Source organism: Urtica dioica, chromosome 10, assembly GCF_054948205.1.
Source record: "Urtica dioica subsp. dioica isolate 48M chromosome 10, U.dioica_male_clone48M_v1_H2, whole genome shotgun sequence".
NCBI lineage: Eukaryota > Viridiplantae > Streptophyta > Magnoliopsida > Rosales > Urticaceae > Urtica > Urtica dioica.
Genome location: NC_142765.1, coordinates 15,317,620 through 15,335,201, shown reverse-complemented (window position 1 = coordinate 15,335,201; position 17,582 = coordinate 15,317,620). Strand labels below are relative to the sequence as shown.

Below are 17,582 nucleotides of genomic sequence, written 5' to 3'. Positions count from 1 at the left end.
AACTTTTTGCTCTTTTCTTCATTTTTTTTCTTGCATTTCTTCGTGGGCTCGTCTTGGATGGACTTTTTAGCTTTGTGGGATTAGATCGGGCTTCTTCGTTGGTCTCACTTGAGCTTTGTTATGGAATTCGTTGTAAGTCATAAGGAATTTAATATTTCAAAAAACGATCGATAATAGTCAGCAACCACCATTGTGTAGCCATCACCACCTTTGACCTACATCGCGTCATAAGCTCCACCTACGCACCCCGCCTCTCCTTCTCATGTTCCCCAACAAAATCCATGAAACTTGAAAGAACGACCTTGACGAGTATTTCGCATCTCGCATGAGAAAATAATCGACCTTTCCAAAGAGACAACCTCTTTCAAACATGGTATTTATTCAAGAAAACATACCTCTTGTTTTTCCCACCAAGATGAAGGAGGGCAAGCTACTCTCGGACATCAGGATCTTCAGACTAATGCTCAATTGCGTTGTCCTAATGCCCGATAATAAGTGTTCAAAACCCTTTTGATTGTTTTACTTTAAAGCTATAATTTTAGTGATTTTAAATTCGTTAAATGATTAAATAATTAAGGTGAAAAAATAAGATACAAACATCAAATATATATCACCCAAAACCATTTTACCAAATAGTGTATTCTATCACTTTTGAATATGGTTTATTTTTCTAGTATGCATTCTTAAAAAGTAGAACTGTGATATTACATTTCATGATAAGAAAAGGATATTCAAATACTAAAAATTGATGACTCCTTTGATTGCAAAAATCCTTAATTAAAATTTTGATTTTCCTGCCCAACGAAAAATTGATGTTAAATTAATTACATCTTCAACTTGTGTGTGTACTGTGTACTGGGTGAGAGAGAGAGAGAGAGAAAGAGAGAGAGAGAGACGGATAATGTGGATTATGTCGGAGACATTATGTACGTACACATGAGGTCTTAGGTGGACCCACCATTCATTTTGTTGAAAAGCTGCAGCTAAAAATGATTTAGCCACAAACTTTTTAAGTATTAGCTAGACACGGCTAAAACCCTTATTTATTGTAGTGTTTATCATATCATTTTATATTTACATTACACATCTTTTTTGCTTAATATCAAATGATGATTTAAGCTGCTGGTTCCCCAATTTTATGGAACATAAGTTGTTTTTTTAATACTATTTTTCATTGCTACATTTAAGCACAATTATAAATAAAAAATCATGAAAACTTTACTATAACGGACTTCGAATTAAATTAAGGGCGGATTAGGTATCTAGCTCAAACAGCCCGTCTAATTTAAAATTATAGCCCAACTATTAATATATTTAGAAAAGTAGTCAATTTGTTATAATAACATTCCAATATTTCAATAATACATTTTAGGGTTGTTATTATTAACTGTCAGAGTAAATAATATTAACGGTAACAAGAAAAATAATAAATCTCATTACCCGTAACAAGAACAACAGTAAATCTTATTAACTATAACAAGAACAACAATAAATCTTATTAACTTTCATCTTCAACGTCTCCGGCGCCGGAATCCGAGTTTTCATCAAAGTTTTCAAACGACGAAATCTCAGCCATACCTTCAAAAGGCCGGATCTGTGCAGCCGCATGACTCGCTGATGTTTGAGATCGTTTCCGGATGAGGATCGTCACAGTTATTCGAATTAACCTTCATAGTAAATCTGATTAACTATCACATCTAACATTCAAAACTGAACTTGCGACCTTTGAACGGTCGGATCGACGCAACCGCGAGACTCGTCGATGTTTGAAATCATTTTCGGAAGAAGTTCGTCACAGTTAATATATCAGACTAATTGTGACAGTTAATTAGATTAACTGTGACAGACAGTTAATCAGATTAACTGTGACAGTTAATCCAATTAACTGTCAAATGAAAAACCCTAGAATCTAAAATCGCCGCCAAATTTGAACCAAATCCCTAACGAATCGAAGGCAAGCTAAGGATGCAGAGCGACCTGGATTTCGTCACCGGTCGATTGGAGCCGCCCGTGGAGCTTCTCCGACTCGAGTGCGATCGGGACGAGCCCCGAGGCCATCTCTTTGACGAGCGAGGCCGTCGAGACTGCCATCTCGACGAGCAGCGCCGGCTCCGAGGCCGGGTCGAGCTGCACCGCGAAGCTGACGTGGCTGCGACGGTTCCCGAAGAGCGTCCCAGTGACTTTCCGGCCGAGCACCGGCGTCGTGATCCCCGGAGGACGAAGCTGCTCATGTCGCGGTCGATGAGGACATTGGAGCTTCCGACGGGGATTTCGTCGGTGGATTCTGGCGATCTGTAGTCGCTGGAGATGGAGGATGAACGCGAAGAAGATGAAAGCTCTGAGATGATAGTCTTGAAATGAAATTTGGTATAAATTAGGGAAAGGACATTTTAGATACATTATATATATATATATATATATATATATATATATATATATATATTTTGATTAATTGCTTAATAAAAAACAAATGTTGACCGTTATTTTAAAAGATCTCTCATTAACTGGCTACTTGTTTACAAATCTCTTAAAATAAATCATCATTAGTATTACCAAATACAGTGTATAATCAGAACCTGAACATAGAAGATGTTAACTATATTTATCTGTACCCTGGCCTTTAGTATATGTATTCCAATAGAAGTGTTATTTTTTGTTGTTAGTTTTTTCTTTTCTTTTTAAACTGCACACTAGCCTAGTTAACTAAGATAACGTGAATTATAAACTTTTACAATATCCATATATAAAATGATATATTATTCTATACCAAAAAAAGAGTTTGTTGATACCGCAATCGAGCTGAAGTGGCGCTAAACCAGTCTCCATATCTCATGTTTTTTTTTATGGGATGTCATTATTTTCAATAAATTCAAATCGATTATACTGATAATGACATTATTTATAGATTTTTTCGAATAGTAAGAACTCTGTTCTATGTTTCATGAACTAGTACGCTAACCTTAGTCTTCTTCATTGCGTGTAGTTATTTTGTAAATGGTGTTATTATATATTTAGTACACCAATTGAGTTAGAACTAACTTGAATAATAATAATAATAATAATAATAATAATAATAATAATAATAATAATAATAATAATAATAATAATAATAATAATAATAATAATAATAAAGGCCAGTTAGTTATCTAACCCAAATTGACCACCTCTTTTAAAATTCTAGCCCAACTATTACTTAAATCAGGTAACTAGCTCAATCCACTACCAAACAATATTATATTCCTATCTTACCCCTTATCAAACACACACCAAAATTTTCTGATCCGACTCCAAATCCTTCAATCCTCCGATATTGCCTCCGAACTCTCCGTCAATTTCGAATCCCTCAATCCTCCGATATTGCGTCCGACCTCTTTTTCCGTCACAAATTTTCTAATTTTGCCACTTCCGAACCCGACGAAGCGTCTCCGTTCTCAGACTTGGAAAAAATGGTAAGTATATATTATTTCCGATTCGATTAACCCATAGAACACCATAATCGAAACCCTCACCCGCATCTCCGATCAATTCTCTGTTAGATTAACTATAAAATATGTTTTTTCGAATGGTAAATAATATTAACTATCGGACCATCCGATAGTAAATATTATTTACCATTCGAAAAAACAAAATACTTGTCTCCGATTTGACGAACGATTCCATGATTCAAATCTGATGATGAATAACTGGAAAAAATTTGGAATTAACAACCAAATAAGAACGAAGTTGTAAGAAACTAAAGAACCTAAACACCTACACTAGACAAACATAAACTAAGAAGGATTAAATGACTAACCTAAACGAACAGATAATATAAGAACAATAAAAGAACATCTACGAAATCTATGATCCTACTATTCCAAATGAGTTGTCGAATATCCTGGTTGCAAATCGCAGGATAATTTTAATGGTAAATAATATTTACAGTCGGGCCATCCGATAGTAAATATTATTTACCATTCGAAAAAACAAAATACATGTCTCCGATTTGGCGAACGATTCCATGATTCAAATCCGATGATGAATAACTGGAAAAAATCTAGAATTAACAAACAAATAAGAACAAAGTTTTATGAATCCAATGGCAATTTTGGAAGTATGAGAAATATGAGCTATTTCCCTAAATAAACAGATAGTTGGGCTATAATTTAAAAGTCTCATCTATAAGTAGGCTAGTTGTTTATAAATCTATAATAATAATAATAATGATGATAATAATAATAATAATTAGAATTAATTCCTTTTTTACCCCCTGGACTTGTACCCCGATTACATTTCACCCCCTGGACTCGGAAATGTTGCAGAACTAATCTCAAAACTTAGACACGTGTTACAACTTGCCACTTCCGTCAGTATTTGGACGTTAAGTTTAACTTTTTGATGACGTGGCAATATTTTAAAGGGTATAATACTATTTTTTATTATTTTAAATACTTTTAATATTTAAACAGATTAAATAATTAAATATTTTTTATTATCTCTCCTCTCTCTCATTCTTTTCTTCTTCTATCTTCTTCTTCCTCTCCTGGTTCTCCCCACGCGCACACCTGCGAGAAAACAAGAAGAAAAAAAGCCAGTTCACAGAGTTGCTTCCTCGCGTGACCCAAATCACCGAGCCTCCCATCTTGCCCGCGCTCACCGGTCCGGGACAGGGAGTCCATTTTCTTGCACTTCTCGAGCTGGGCGTCGAGACTCTCGGAGGAGCTCTGGGGCTCGAAGAGCTGTGAAAACCCCTATCTCTCTCTCTCTCTCTCTGACCATCGCTATCCATCTTCAATCAAACCCCCGAAGGCGTCTCAAACACTCCAAACCCAAATCCAAATTAAACCATGGAACCCTAACCTCCATTCATGGCATTCCCAACCAAAACCCAATCCCAATCGCCGCCGTCAGCCTTCAAAACCCGATTTCGTCGCCGTTGAGAGCTATAACCAGACGGAGACCATGCTTGCGACGTCTCCGGTGGCCTTGTCGCTCCCGAGCAAGGCCAAAGAAATGATGGAGTTCTCCGAGGAGTCGGAATCTTCGCACCACCACCGCCGCACGAACTCCGGGAAGTTCGCCCAAAACCCAATCCCAATCGCCGCCGTCAGCCTTTAAAACCCGATTTCGTCGCCGTTGAGAGCTACAACCAGACGGAGACCATGCTTGCGACGTCTCCGGTGGCCTCGTCGCTCCCGAGCAAGGCCAGAGAAATGATGGAGTTCTCCGAGGAGTCGGAATCTTCGCACCACCACCGCCGCACGAACTCCGGGAAGTTCGCCCAAAACCCATTCCCAATCGCCACGAGTACCTCTTTTTTTTCCACAGCGGCCCAATATAAATAGGCCCGATTTCTGTTTCTTTTCTCCAGCCACGGCTCGATCGGAATCTTCCTCGCCGTCGAGCGACTCGATGTCGTAATTCAAGTGGCCGCGTTCGAGCTCCTCGTCGAACGACAGGGAATCTCCGTCGATCGGAGAGACATTGCCGATCGTCAGAGGAGCGGAGCCGATCTCCGAGACCTCGACTTGCATATCGGAATCTTCGCACCACCACCGCCGCACGAACTCCGGGAAGTTCGCCCAAAACCCATTCCCAACCGCCACGAGTAGCTCTTTTTTTTCCACAGCGGCCCAAAATAAAAATAAGAAGAAGAAGAAATGAGAGAGAGAGAGAGATAGAAATATTAATTATTTAATCTGATAATAATATTTAAATATTAAAAGTATTTAGAATATTGTCACGTCATCAAAAAGTTAAACTTAACGTACAAATATTGACAGAAGTGGCAAGTTGTAACACGTGTCTAAGTTCTGAGATTAGTTCTGCAACATTTCCGAGTTCATGAGGTGAAATGTAATCGGGGTACGAGTCCAGGGGGTAAAAAAGGAATTAATTCTAATTATTATTATTATTATTATTATTATTATTATTATTATAAAAATAATATGATTAAAATGACCTAATTTTGGGTCCCTTGATTCCTTTTCATAGACGCCATGCGACGCTATAGAGTACCTATAGAAGAAATAAAGGTTCCTCTTTGTTACTCATAAATGATGATTATGGTTTTTCGTAACTCTAAATTCCTCTTCTTTGCTTGTTTTAAATGCTTTTGATTTACAATGTTTTTTTTCGAAGGTTAACAATATTTTTCCTTTATGAAAATATGAGGATGTGTGTAATTAACCTATAATTATTTAATTAGGTTGTGATCAGATATGTGGCCTCGTCCATGACTGCAAGTAGAGGTAGAGGTCGAGCCGAGGATAGAACAAAATTTCATGGAAATTTAGTACTTTTTTTTATTTGTTTTTATATACGCGTGATTCCTATGATAAAAAAATTAAAGTAATCACAAAATTTATTAGCTACGTCTCTTTCTTACAAATACAAGTCTACGTAATATGAATGTTTAGCACGTTCATAGCGTATAGTTAATATATTCGTAAAAATAAAATGCTCTTATCTGAACTGGTACAAGGTATATAGAAGAAGTAATATACTCTACAATATAATTTAGTATTTAGTATGTGTGTGTGAGAGATTATACTGAGAAAAGAGATAGATCATGTCGGGCGTATCAATTAGGTGACGTACTATAAGAGGAGTAAGACGGGATTTTGGATAGCTATTATATATCTATGTTTGTAAATATTTAATAAAAATATTATATATATATATATATATATATATATATATATATATATCACATAACTAGTACTTGTCAAATTGTAGCCATAAATGTATACATAGTATATACCACACGGACAGCTCAATACATGGAAGATCAGCGCCACGAGAAAAAAGATTATAAAAGACTACGACCATTTACACGCTTACTTACAATTTATTAACATATGCGAATGATGATTGGACAACGAACAGTTTGAAGCCACGAATTTGGCTCAATAGGTCGTATATATAGGTAAATATATCTAAACATTTCCTCTCTTTATTTTTTTTTTTTAATTTATACTTAGATTTATATAGATACATTAGTCTTCTACCAAGATCAAATCAAGCTATAGCTATGGTACACATGGATAATTGCCTAAGACAAATTCATTTATTACAAGTCTTGTAATTACTTCATCAAGTTGTATTCAAGGTTTTTAATTCCGGGGAACCGGACCGGTTCCCCTTTTTTTGAAGTCCCCGGCACCAGAAAGTGCAAAATCGGAATATTTCGGTGATTCCGGGGGAATCGGACCGGGAACCAGTCACGAACCCAGTTCCCACTTCCCGGTCCGGTTCACTGTAATAAAAAAAGAAAAAACCGGGTATAAAACTTGGGAATCCTGAAAAAAAAAAATCAAAAAAAAAAAAAAAATCAAAAAAAAAAAAATCAAAAGTGAGACGGGGTTAGGGATCTTGAATTCCGCCGCGAGCAAGACCAAAGTTCCATAAATTTCGCCCGGATCCCGCCGTCCTGAGAGCTTCCCGACGCGGCGAAGGCCAAAACTCACCAGATCCCACCGGTTTTCCCAGTTCCCGGTGAGTTTCCCGATTTTTTCATGTTTTTTTTATTATTTTGTGTTTAATTTTTGAAATTTGTTGATAATTCTTGAAGATTAGTATAAATTGGTAGTTGTGAACATGAATGTAGTGTTTATTTAGAGTTTGTGTTCATGTTTCTATTTTTTTTTGTAATTCACCCGAATTATTTTGTAATTTTTTGATTAGTTAGTGATGATTATGGTTATGCTTAACTTGTTTATTGATTTATGACGAAATTGTTATGACTTGTTTTCAATTTTAGAGTTTGTGTTCATGTTTCTTATTTTTTTTAATTAATCCGAATTATTTGGTAATTTTTTTATTAGTTAGTGATGATTATGGTTATGCATGAACTTGTTTATTGAATTATGACGAAATTGTTATGACTTGTTTTCAATTTTAGAATTTGTGTTCATGTTTCTTATTTTTTTTAATTAATCCGAATTATTTTATAATTTTTTTATTAGTTAGTGATGATTATGGTTATTTGAACTTGTTTATTTATTTATGACGAAATTCTTATGACTTGTTTTCAATTTTCATTTAGATATGGGAATATGTTAGTTTAGATCCGGGAATATGTTAGAGTTTGTGAATATGATTCATGATTGTTAGTTTAATTTAATTTATTAAAAGTGATTTGTTAATTTGTAGGTTACAAGTTATAAGAATGTCGGCCCCCAACCCAGGTAGGAGGTATTGTATGCCCGTGCCCGGAAAAAATAGCGCCAACCAGTGTATATTTTACGATCACATTATGGGAGGCGGGGGCATCACGAGTGTGAATAACCACCTAGTCCATGTAGACCCAACCAAGAGTGTCAGATTCTGTGAAAAAGTCTCTCCTGAGTACAAGCAGAGATGTGAGGTTTACTCGAAGGCAATGTCGTAAAAAAAGAAGAAGAAACAGTCGGTGGATTCTACGATTCGCAAGACATTGAATAAAAATGTTGGCATGGACGAATCAAACGAAGAAAACTACAAAGCTCAATTACGAGCAATGATGAAGAGGTCAAGACAAGAGGCGACTCAGACAAAATGGGAGGCTCGGATGATGTCGGGGCCCGGCAGTGGTTCTACGGCAAAATCTCCACCGACTGCTCCGTCATTATATAAGTCTGCGATTGCTAAGCAAAAACAATTGACGAGATGGTGGAGCCGAAGAAGAAAACGTGGCTCGGAAGATCTATAGCTAAATTCTTTGTTCACTAACATGTGCCGGCGAGTAAGGCGGACTCGCATGAGTTCAAAAACATGATTGCGACCGTTCAAGATCTAGGTAATCCTCAATTCGTGATCACTAATTGTATTTCCATATTGTCGCATCACATGTGTTTTTGAAACGTTAACGTGATGTATGTTGGCATATTGCAGGTCCTGATGTTCCTATACAATTACCGTATATAATTCATAACAAGTACCTCGATATGGAGGTTGCAGATGCGGAGAACTACATTGATGAACAAAAGAAGCGGTGGGTAAAATATGGATGCACCATACTCACTGATGGTTGGACGGGGCCGATCAGACTGAGCACCATCAATATGATGATTTATTGTGCTGGTGCAACGGTGTTCTTAAAGTCCATTGATGCATCCAACCATACGAAAACATGGGAGTACATCTAAGGAATATTGAGGTCAGTGGTCAAAGAAATCGGAAGACACAATGTCCTCCAAGTTGTGAACGACAACGGTTCGAACTACAAGAGTGCCGGTTTGAAATTACAACGCAAGTACAATGTGTACTGGACACCTTGCGCCGTACATTGTCTAGATATGATGTTTGAAGATATTGGAAAGAGAAATAGTGTTAAGCAGACTATCAAAGCAGCGAGAGATGCGACTAAGTTCATCTACAACCACAACATTGTGATGTCCAAGTTACGGGACACATCCCCAGGTGAAATCATCCGTCCCGGCGCAACAAGATTTTCCACGAACTATCTAGCTCTCAGAAGTCTCCGAGAGAAGAGAGCTGCGTTGAGGTCGATGTTCAGTAGTCAATGGTGGGATGATTCCAAATTGAGTGCAACACCTACAGGTAGATCCATATCCGAGACTTGTTTAAACCCCGGGTTTTGGCATTCGGTGGACGAAGTGTGTGCCATATTCAAGCCGATGTACACCACTCTTCGATTAGTGGACACTGAGGTGCATCCCACGATGGGATTACTATACTACGAGTTGATCCAGAGCGAGTGCTGAACGAAGACGTCCAACCTCAACGCGGATCTGGAGACAGTTCAGATTCAGATGGCGGAGGTTCAAGTCGTATATCAAGCGGAGGAGGTGGAGGTGAAAGTGAATCAGAGGGAGGTGGTGGAGGTTCATATCGAGCTGGAGGTTCCTTTAGTGCTGGAGGTTCATATGGTGATGTCGGTGGTGCTCAAGTTGGATACGCACCATCAGAAGAAGATTATGATCGTCTTCATCACTCTGCCTTTTTTTATTCAGGATACGGGCGTGAAGGTCATGGTGGAGGTATGAATGATGCCATGACATTTACGTCTAGCAATGACGTTGGTGACTTGTCCTACAACTTCGGATCGGTATCAAGTGGTCCTCAAGGCACGGAGTCCTCATATGATGACGGGTCTTCCAGTTACAACCGGGACTACTATCTATCAAGTCAAGCTCCTGAGACGGTGCGACCAATTTCAGGTTATCCCCTCCACTCCATGTCTGTTGCTGCATTTCAATATGAGTACGACTATCACTTGGACAGGTACTTTCGTGTATGTGCTCATTACATGAGTTGGTATGATTACTGTATAACCGCTGCATACGGTCGCTTTGAGTAGTCATTTATGTTCCTTTTATGCTGAATTTGTTGAACTATGGTATTTGGTGGATTGTGTTGAACTTTATCATTTTGGTTTGTACTATTGAACTTAGTTTTTGTTGTGTTTGTAATTTGGTAATGTGTTGAAACATTGTACACTATTTTTAATTTTATGAATTTTATCCTACGTAGTTTGTATTTTTTTTTTGTATATTTCTTTTCTGGATTCCTCTTGGTAAATACGGTATTTGACGGTATTCCTATACGGTAACGGTAAGTTCAACGGTACCGGTTTTTTTTTTCTTATTTTTTTCCTGCTTTTCCGGTATTCCTTTACGGTACCAGGGGTTACCAGTAGATTCTGAAGCTAAGAACGGTAACGGTAACGATATTTCGATCATTGGTTGTACTTGTCATTGCATCTGCATGAAATCTTTTGTGGCACACTCTATGATACGCGCTTTTTCTAGACCTACCACGTAAATTTAAGGACTTGATGCCGCTACTTAACAAAGATGAACAATTTGGCTTTAGCAAATATATATATATTATTGTCAATGGTGCCCACAAGAAGAGTAGTAGTGTCTATTTATGTACATTTGATGTCATATAGTCTTACAAAGACTCTTGCTTGTAATTGCTTATTCATTAATAAAAAGTTGAAACGTTCATTCAATCTTTCTTTGTTTGAAGCTTTATGATAAAACCCTAGTCTTTTAGTCCATAAACAAACTTAACAACTTACGAAGAGACAAATGTAGATTTGCATGAACAAACTCTTCGCAGTTTGCTTAAAACGATATATTCGCAATCTTAGGGTCAAAGGACTATTGACCTCAGTATGATTGTTAGAAGAATCTATGATGTCTGGTTATGAGGCATTGAGAGTTGGGGACTCTATAGTTCTTCTAGGTATCTTCCGAAGGTACTGAATTGACCAGTGCACTTCTAGAGACAATATAAGAACAAACCATTTAACCTCTTATGTCTCGAAGTCACTATGTATGAATTGCATCATGCTTACCTTAATCCTGAAATGAGACATGCCATTTCACACCTTAGTATTCTCATTTGAGAAAGTCAGAGTTCGGACTCACTATGTCATTCCGAACAGGGCCTATTGGTGAAATACTAAGTTGTGAGTATGTCATGAGTAACTTTGTGAAGTTCTCATAGATATGGAATTCATGTACAAGATTGTTGAAATGCAATGTATGTCACCTCATGCTTTGTTCCTTGGAGTGTGAATAAATGAACTGGCCAGTGTCCAAATTGAGTCCCGACTCTTTTGGATGAAACAATGTGACTTGTTAGCTCCTCGTCAATACATTGTTTCTAACTTATTCACAAGCGACAAAGGAGTTGAGGAAATAACAGCTAGAAGGGTAAAATGGTAATTTAGTAAATCCCGACTAGCTGATGACATTCATGAAGGGTAGCATAGATAATATTCAGTGGATCCGCTCATTATAATTAGGTCGAATTCTTGAGTAGAAAACAAATTCATTTGAACCGAGAGATTTTCAGTGTCAGCTCTTTAGTGGAGTCAGCTGGCATTAAGCTAAACTTGGAAAAGGTTTGTGAACTTTTGAGTCCAAGTGTTTAGCTAAAGCTTTGTTCATTTGGGTCCATGAGGTCACTGTCACGAATCACATCGATAGGAATAGTTAAACTGGAAGCTAAGTCAAAACAAGAACGAAAATAGTCAAAAGGGTATTTTTGTCTTTTGAGACAAAGGATGAAATGAATGTCAATAAATTTTTTTTGACAAGTTCATTTGATGACTTAATGTCACTCGGCCATAATATGATTAATTGGGCCTTGTGGATTAATTTCATTTCATAAGAATTTTATTGAAAATTCTTAATGGGCCTTTTTCATGTTGTCATGAACAAAATGGAAAAGCTTCTAGAAGCCCCTTCTAGAAGGTGATAGGCGCCCATAATACCCATAGGAAGAGAGAATATTTTGTGCATAAATGTATCAAGATACTTGCCAAAAGAAAAAGAGGAAACAAATTTCCCCTAAAAGGAAACATGGTGGGCGCCCAAATGTGGTCAAGAGAGAAGCAAACAAAAGAGGAAACAAATCCAAGGACTTACTTGTTTTGTCTTGGACGTGCACCTCTTTGAAGGAAAAGGGAAATTGGCTCATGAATATGTGATATTCTATAGAAGAGGAAACTACCTTATTGAAGGTGAGACCTCTCCTATAAATAGGAGCCTCATTCCACACTTTTCATTCATGCAAAGTTTTAGAGATTGAGAGCTTCTCTCTCTAGACTTGGCCGCCCCTTCCTCTCTCTCTCTCTAGTTTATATTTTCGATTTTTCTTGTCTTGGCACCTAGGTCCTCACTCGACCTAGTGTTTAGCTCTGCGACTTCGAGACTCGTTCTCAAGTCGTAGTGTTTAAAAGTGCCCACTCACTGATTCCTTCTTTTCGAGTGATTTAGTGATAGAAACTTTCGTGGTTGCTCGAGGTGCCGAGGAAAGAAAGAGAGACGTGCTGCGAGGGGAGACGAGCGTTGCAACTTTCCAAAAGCTTCTACAAGGTTCAAGCTTCAAGAAAGGTTAGTAACTTTAATAGCTCATATTAGTTTTTATTTACATGCACATGCTCTTGTCTAGGTTAGTAAAAACTAGTTTTACTTAAAAAGAAAATTTTTAAAATTCCGCCGCTTACCGAAGCGTTAATTATTTTCTTAAACCCTAGATCGATTCCAACATATATATATATATATATGTGTGTGTGTGTGTGTGTGTGTGTGTGTGTGTGTGTGTGTGTGTGTGTGTGTGTGTGTGTGTGTGTGTGTGTGTGTGTGTGTGTGTGTGTGTGTAAATGTTTTGTTGTGAATTATTTAAAAAAAAATAGTTATTTTAGACCGTTAAAACGTCTCCAAAGAGTCCTTATCCAATCATATTTTACCACATCAATCCGCTACAACGTTGAGCGTATCACAGTCTTCCAAGTCACTGTAATAGACGTTTAGTGAGGTCATTTTAACTGACTCCTCCATTCAAACATATAAAAGCGCGAAAAAGGAAATATAAACAAAGAAATACTAGAATGATGGGAGAGAAAGCAGATAGTTAGAGACAATAGAAGATTGAGAAAGAAGAAGAAAGATCGACGAAGAGTAGGAAACTCGCGTAAGAGTTTTCTTCATGGAAACGCCTTGAAGTTTTCCTTCCTCTTCACCTTTGAATCTTAGACGAGAGGATTTAGGATTTTTCTCTCTTTGAAATTTGGAACTTAAGATTCAAGTTGAAAGATAAGGGCATACGAAGGTAACGAAAATCAAACACCAAGAGGTAAGCTTCAATTTTGGTAGCTTCTCTTCTATTCGAATCCTAGAAAATAAAACTGGAGTTTTGTAATAAGTTTGAATCTAGAAATTGAAGCTCGTTGTTTATTGAAAATTGGTGATGATTCATTGAATTTGTTGATTGAATTGTTGTTTGAACTTTGAACATTGTATCTCGATTTCTTGTTTTTTGTTTCAATTTCGGAAATTTGATTTAGAATTGCAACACAACCCATATTATATCGATACACCAATACAAAAATCATTACATAAGAAAAAAAAAAATTTGAGCGCGACTTTTGCATGCATAAAGTACAAAAATCGTTCACCAACGTTTTCGAGCGTAAAGTTAGAGTTTGTTATAGTGAGCCACGACGCCGACGGTAAGATTTATGACTATACCAACCAAATTTATAAAGAAAGAAATTTTAAATAATTTATAAAAAACTAAATAAATTAAGTTATACTGACTTTAACAAACGATACAAAAGTACCATTAAACGACATCCAGTGTAAAGAAGTATAAAATAAAAATCTAAAAAAAAAGGTTAAAATAAATGACGGCGAAGGTTTGGGAGGGCAGTGTAGCGACGTTAGGAGCTTGTCCAAAGGAAGATAACAATACAAACTTAACTTGAGACAATTTCAATTACTCCGTTCATAACACACAAAAAGATTAAATTGATTTGATCGTCAATTACAAATCTGTTCAAGAAAAATGACACTCCGCAATTTTTCATTGTTGTGTAAAGCTATAACTATTAGCTAGGTTTTCTAGCTTATAGTCCACCAAATTCCAAGTGGGAATGATGACATTGATTGCATTAAATTGAGCCAAATAGAAAGTCCTTCAATGTCAAACAACAATTAGGATTACATAACATTCACTCATTCTGCCAGAAGAATGTTGTTATTATTTACTATTACATGTGATTTGCGTAATCTTGAGATCATCAAAGATTAAATTAATTTTGTGGGCCAAATTTAGAATGATTAAGCGTACGTCACCCACCTCATAAATCAATTTAGGGTTTTTCAAGGATGAGATAATTAAATCTCCCATGTGCCTCTAATTAAGTCTCTAAAAGAAGATAATATCTTCATTTAGCTAATTGTTCTCTCTCTCTCTCTCTCTCTCTCTCTCTCTCTCTCTCTCTCTCTCTCTCTATATATATATATATATATATATATATTTGCAATCATTGTTATAAAAAAAAAAAGGTTCAGGTAAAAGAGGCTTAGGTGTGGGAGGATATTTTGACATTTTTAAAGTTACACTTATACCTGACTTTTTACTAGAACTATTGTAATAATTATTCCAATGATTATTTACAAATTTAAACACTTTTGCCGATGTAAATTAACGAATTATTTTAGGTAATTAAAAAAACAAGTGGAGTTAATATGGGGTTACCAGCATATACATATACTATATATAGATATATATGTAAATTAATTATAGCTTTCTTAAATTTTTTCAAAGAACAGTGCGTATATATAGAAGACCAAGAAAAGTAGAAATGGGGACCTAAAAATGGAGCCAATTAAAAGTATTTTCCAATATTATTCAACAATCTTTTTGGGACCCAATTGAGGTGTCATCATCTATCAGATACCCCTGATTGGTTTTATGGCTGATTTATTACACGCAAATTTTCAGAATTACTTGGACAGCTTACATTTCTTTTTATTGTTCAATTTTTTTTTACTAGATTTGGTTTTATATGTTTAAACATTATATACAAATATATATATATATATAGTTGCTTTGGAACTACCAATAAATTTAGCATATATTACAAATTGCATACCTATTTTGTCATCATACCATTGAAAATATTTTATTTTTGTGTCAGTATGGATTATATCATGATATCTTTTTTTTTTCATGATATCTAAGACCCTATATATGTACATATTATCTTCAGAAAAAATATCTTCGCCAATGTACGTGCAGAGATATACCCATAATAAGTGTCAATTTGTCTTTTATTTAATATTTTCATACTATATCTTCTCTTTCCATGATGATTTTTAATACACAGTTACTTAATATACGTACAGTTTTAAATGTATTAAATTTTCTATACTGGAGAGACTTATATAGATATAATTAAAGGGCAAAGAAATTCGGAAAGCAGCTTTATTAGACCAAGAAAAATGATCCAAAAAATAAGTCAAACTCGAAAAGAAATAATTTTTTTTTCTCTTTCTTTCGCATCATTAATTAAGTAACACAAAAGTGTTCTTTGCTAGGAATTGCGTTAGACAAAAAAAAACTCGCATAATCTTTTTCGCTTATCTTATAGCTAGCAGTCTATTCAGTATGTAATCTCACTAATAGAGCTAAACAACTTCTTAATGGCGTATGTATTATTATTTTATACATCATTAGTCTATTCTAACCAAATAACTTATCAACAATAATAGTGTGGGATTTGATTAATTTTGTTTTATTATTAGCAAAAACCCTACGCCGACTACTGACAGAATACTCCCCCCCTAACAATGACAACTTATAAATTTTCAAGTATAATCAAGAAACTCAACGCGACCAAAAAAACAATTATCCTTATTCATTAATCAAATCAACTCTTAAATCCAATGCTTAATTGGTTTTAATATCCTAACCAAAATGCACTCGGCTTCCATGCTTGTTTCTTTCCGAGATTCGAAAGATACAAAAAAAAAATACTAGCTACATCAATTAATTTAATTTGAATCTTATAATATAAACAAAAGTCAATACGTTAGGCTATGAGTTATATAATTAACGTAATGACATAAAAAAAGGGGAATCAACAGAAGATGTTATGTTAGCACTAATTATTCATTGATCAATCAACTAATTAAACACATTAGTAATGCATGCAAGCCATAAGAATATGGAATCTTTTTATTTATTTATTTATTTATTTTTGTTAGTTTGTGACCCCAGGATTGATCACAGACAGACAAGAAAAGGTGTAGGCCAATAAAACGCCTGTACACTAATTGGTCGTATTATATGGATGTGAATGGCAGTGGGGTAATTATTAAAAATACAAATAAATTAAATTAAAACTTTCAAGTGTCCAGCTGGCTGCGTATTTTCCAAGATATGTATAAATGCAATTTATAATAAAGAAATCCTACGTGTAACTGTCGGTCATGGTAACGTCTATCAAACCCCCAATCATTGAGAAACTTCATTCAAGTGAGGGGGTTTTAATTGGGTGTGTACACGCTCTCTATTTACAGCCTGTGAGATCCTGACACGTGGTTAAATGAGAGTGGTTATTTATACACCTCGTTATTTTAATTTGAGGAAAATTGTGCGCAAAATAATGTCGTCCTTGTTGCTTCTCTTTTATTGATCTTGGTTGCTCTAAACATGTGTGATTTTGGTCAAAGGTTGATTGTAATTGTAGTAGAGAGGGGGTCGTGATGTGGGCTCACGACACGTGGCGAAACGAATGGACAGATTAAACCCCTCGTCTTTGAGTTGATGAAAAGTTGTTTGTGCGGTCTTTTTTTTCTTTTTTCTTTTTTTTCCTTCGTGTTAATGTTGTCAAAGAATGCTAAATTTCGTGACAACAATCTTATAAAAAATAATAATTTAAGAAAAATTATATAGACTAAGTCACTTGAAACGTGAAAATTGCAATTTAGCTAACGTTTCAGTTAAGTTTCAAACATAGTACCAATTGATGACTTGGCTTTTATTAGTCATTTAACAATTTACATGTTTATCATTTGTTTAAAAGTCGGTTGAATATCTCGCCTATTTATTTTCGTTTATTTATTACACGCATAAATAAAAATTAACGAATATTTATTGACGATTCACAAGTTACTTATTTTACTCAATATTTAATTTGTTTCTTATATTATATTTATTAATGATTTTCCTTTTAAATATTCAAATTTGAATCCAAATGTGTACTAAGCCTGATGATGTTGTTGACTTTTTATTCGTAGGACTCAAACGTTGGCTACTATTTTATTTTCACTCATTTAAACCACACAAGGGTA

The 17,582-nt window shown here is 35.7% G+C and overlaps 1 protein-coding gene across 1 annotated transcript; it reads left to right on the top strand.

The window, feature by feature from the left end:
• The first annotated feature begins 8,733 nt into the window (after positions 1-8,733).
• On the top strand, positions 8,734-9,686 carry LOC149383508 (uncharacterized). The gene is made up of 3 exons (XM_089627818.1): positions 8,734-8,758; positions 8,854-9,042; positions 9,124-9,686. Exons 1-3 carry the CDS (start codon positions 8,734-8,736, stop codon positions 9,684-9,686), a joined length of 777 nt encoding a protein of 258 aa, XP_089483944.1.
• The last annotated feature ends 7,896 nt before the right edge of the window (positions 9,687-17,582 follow it).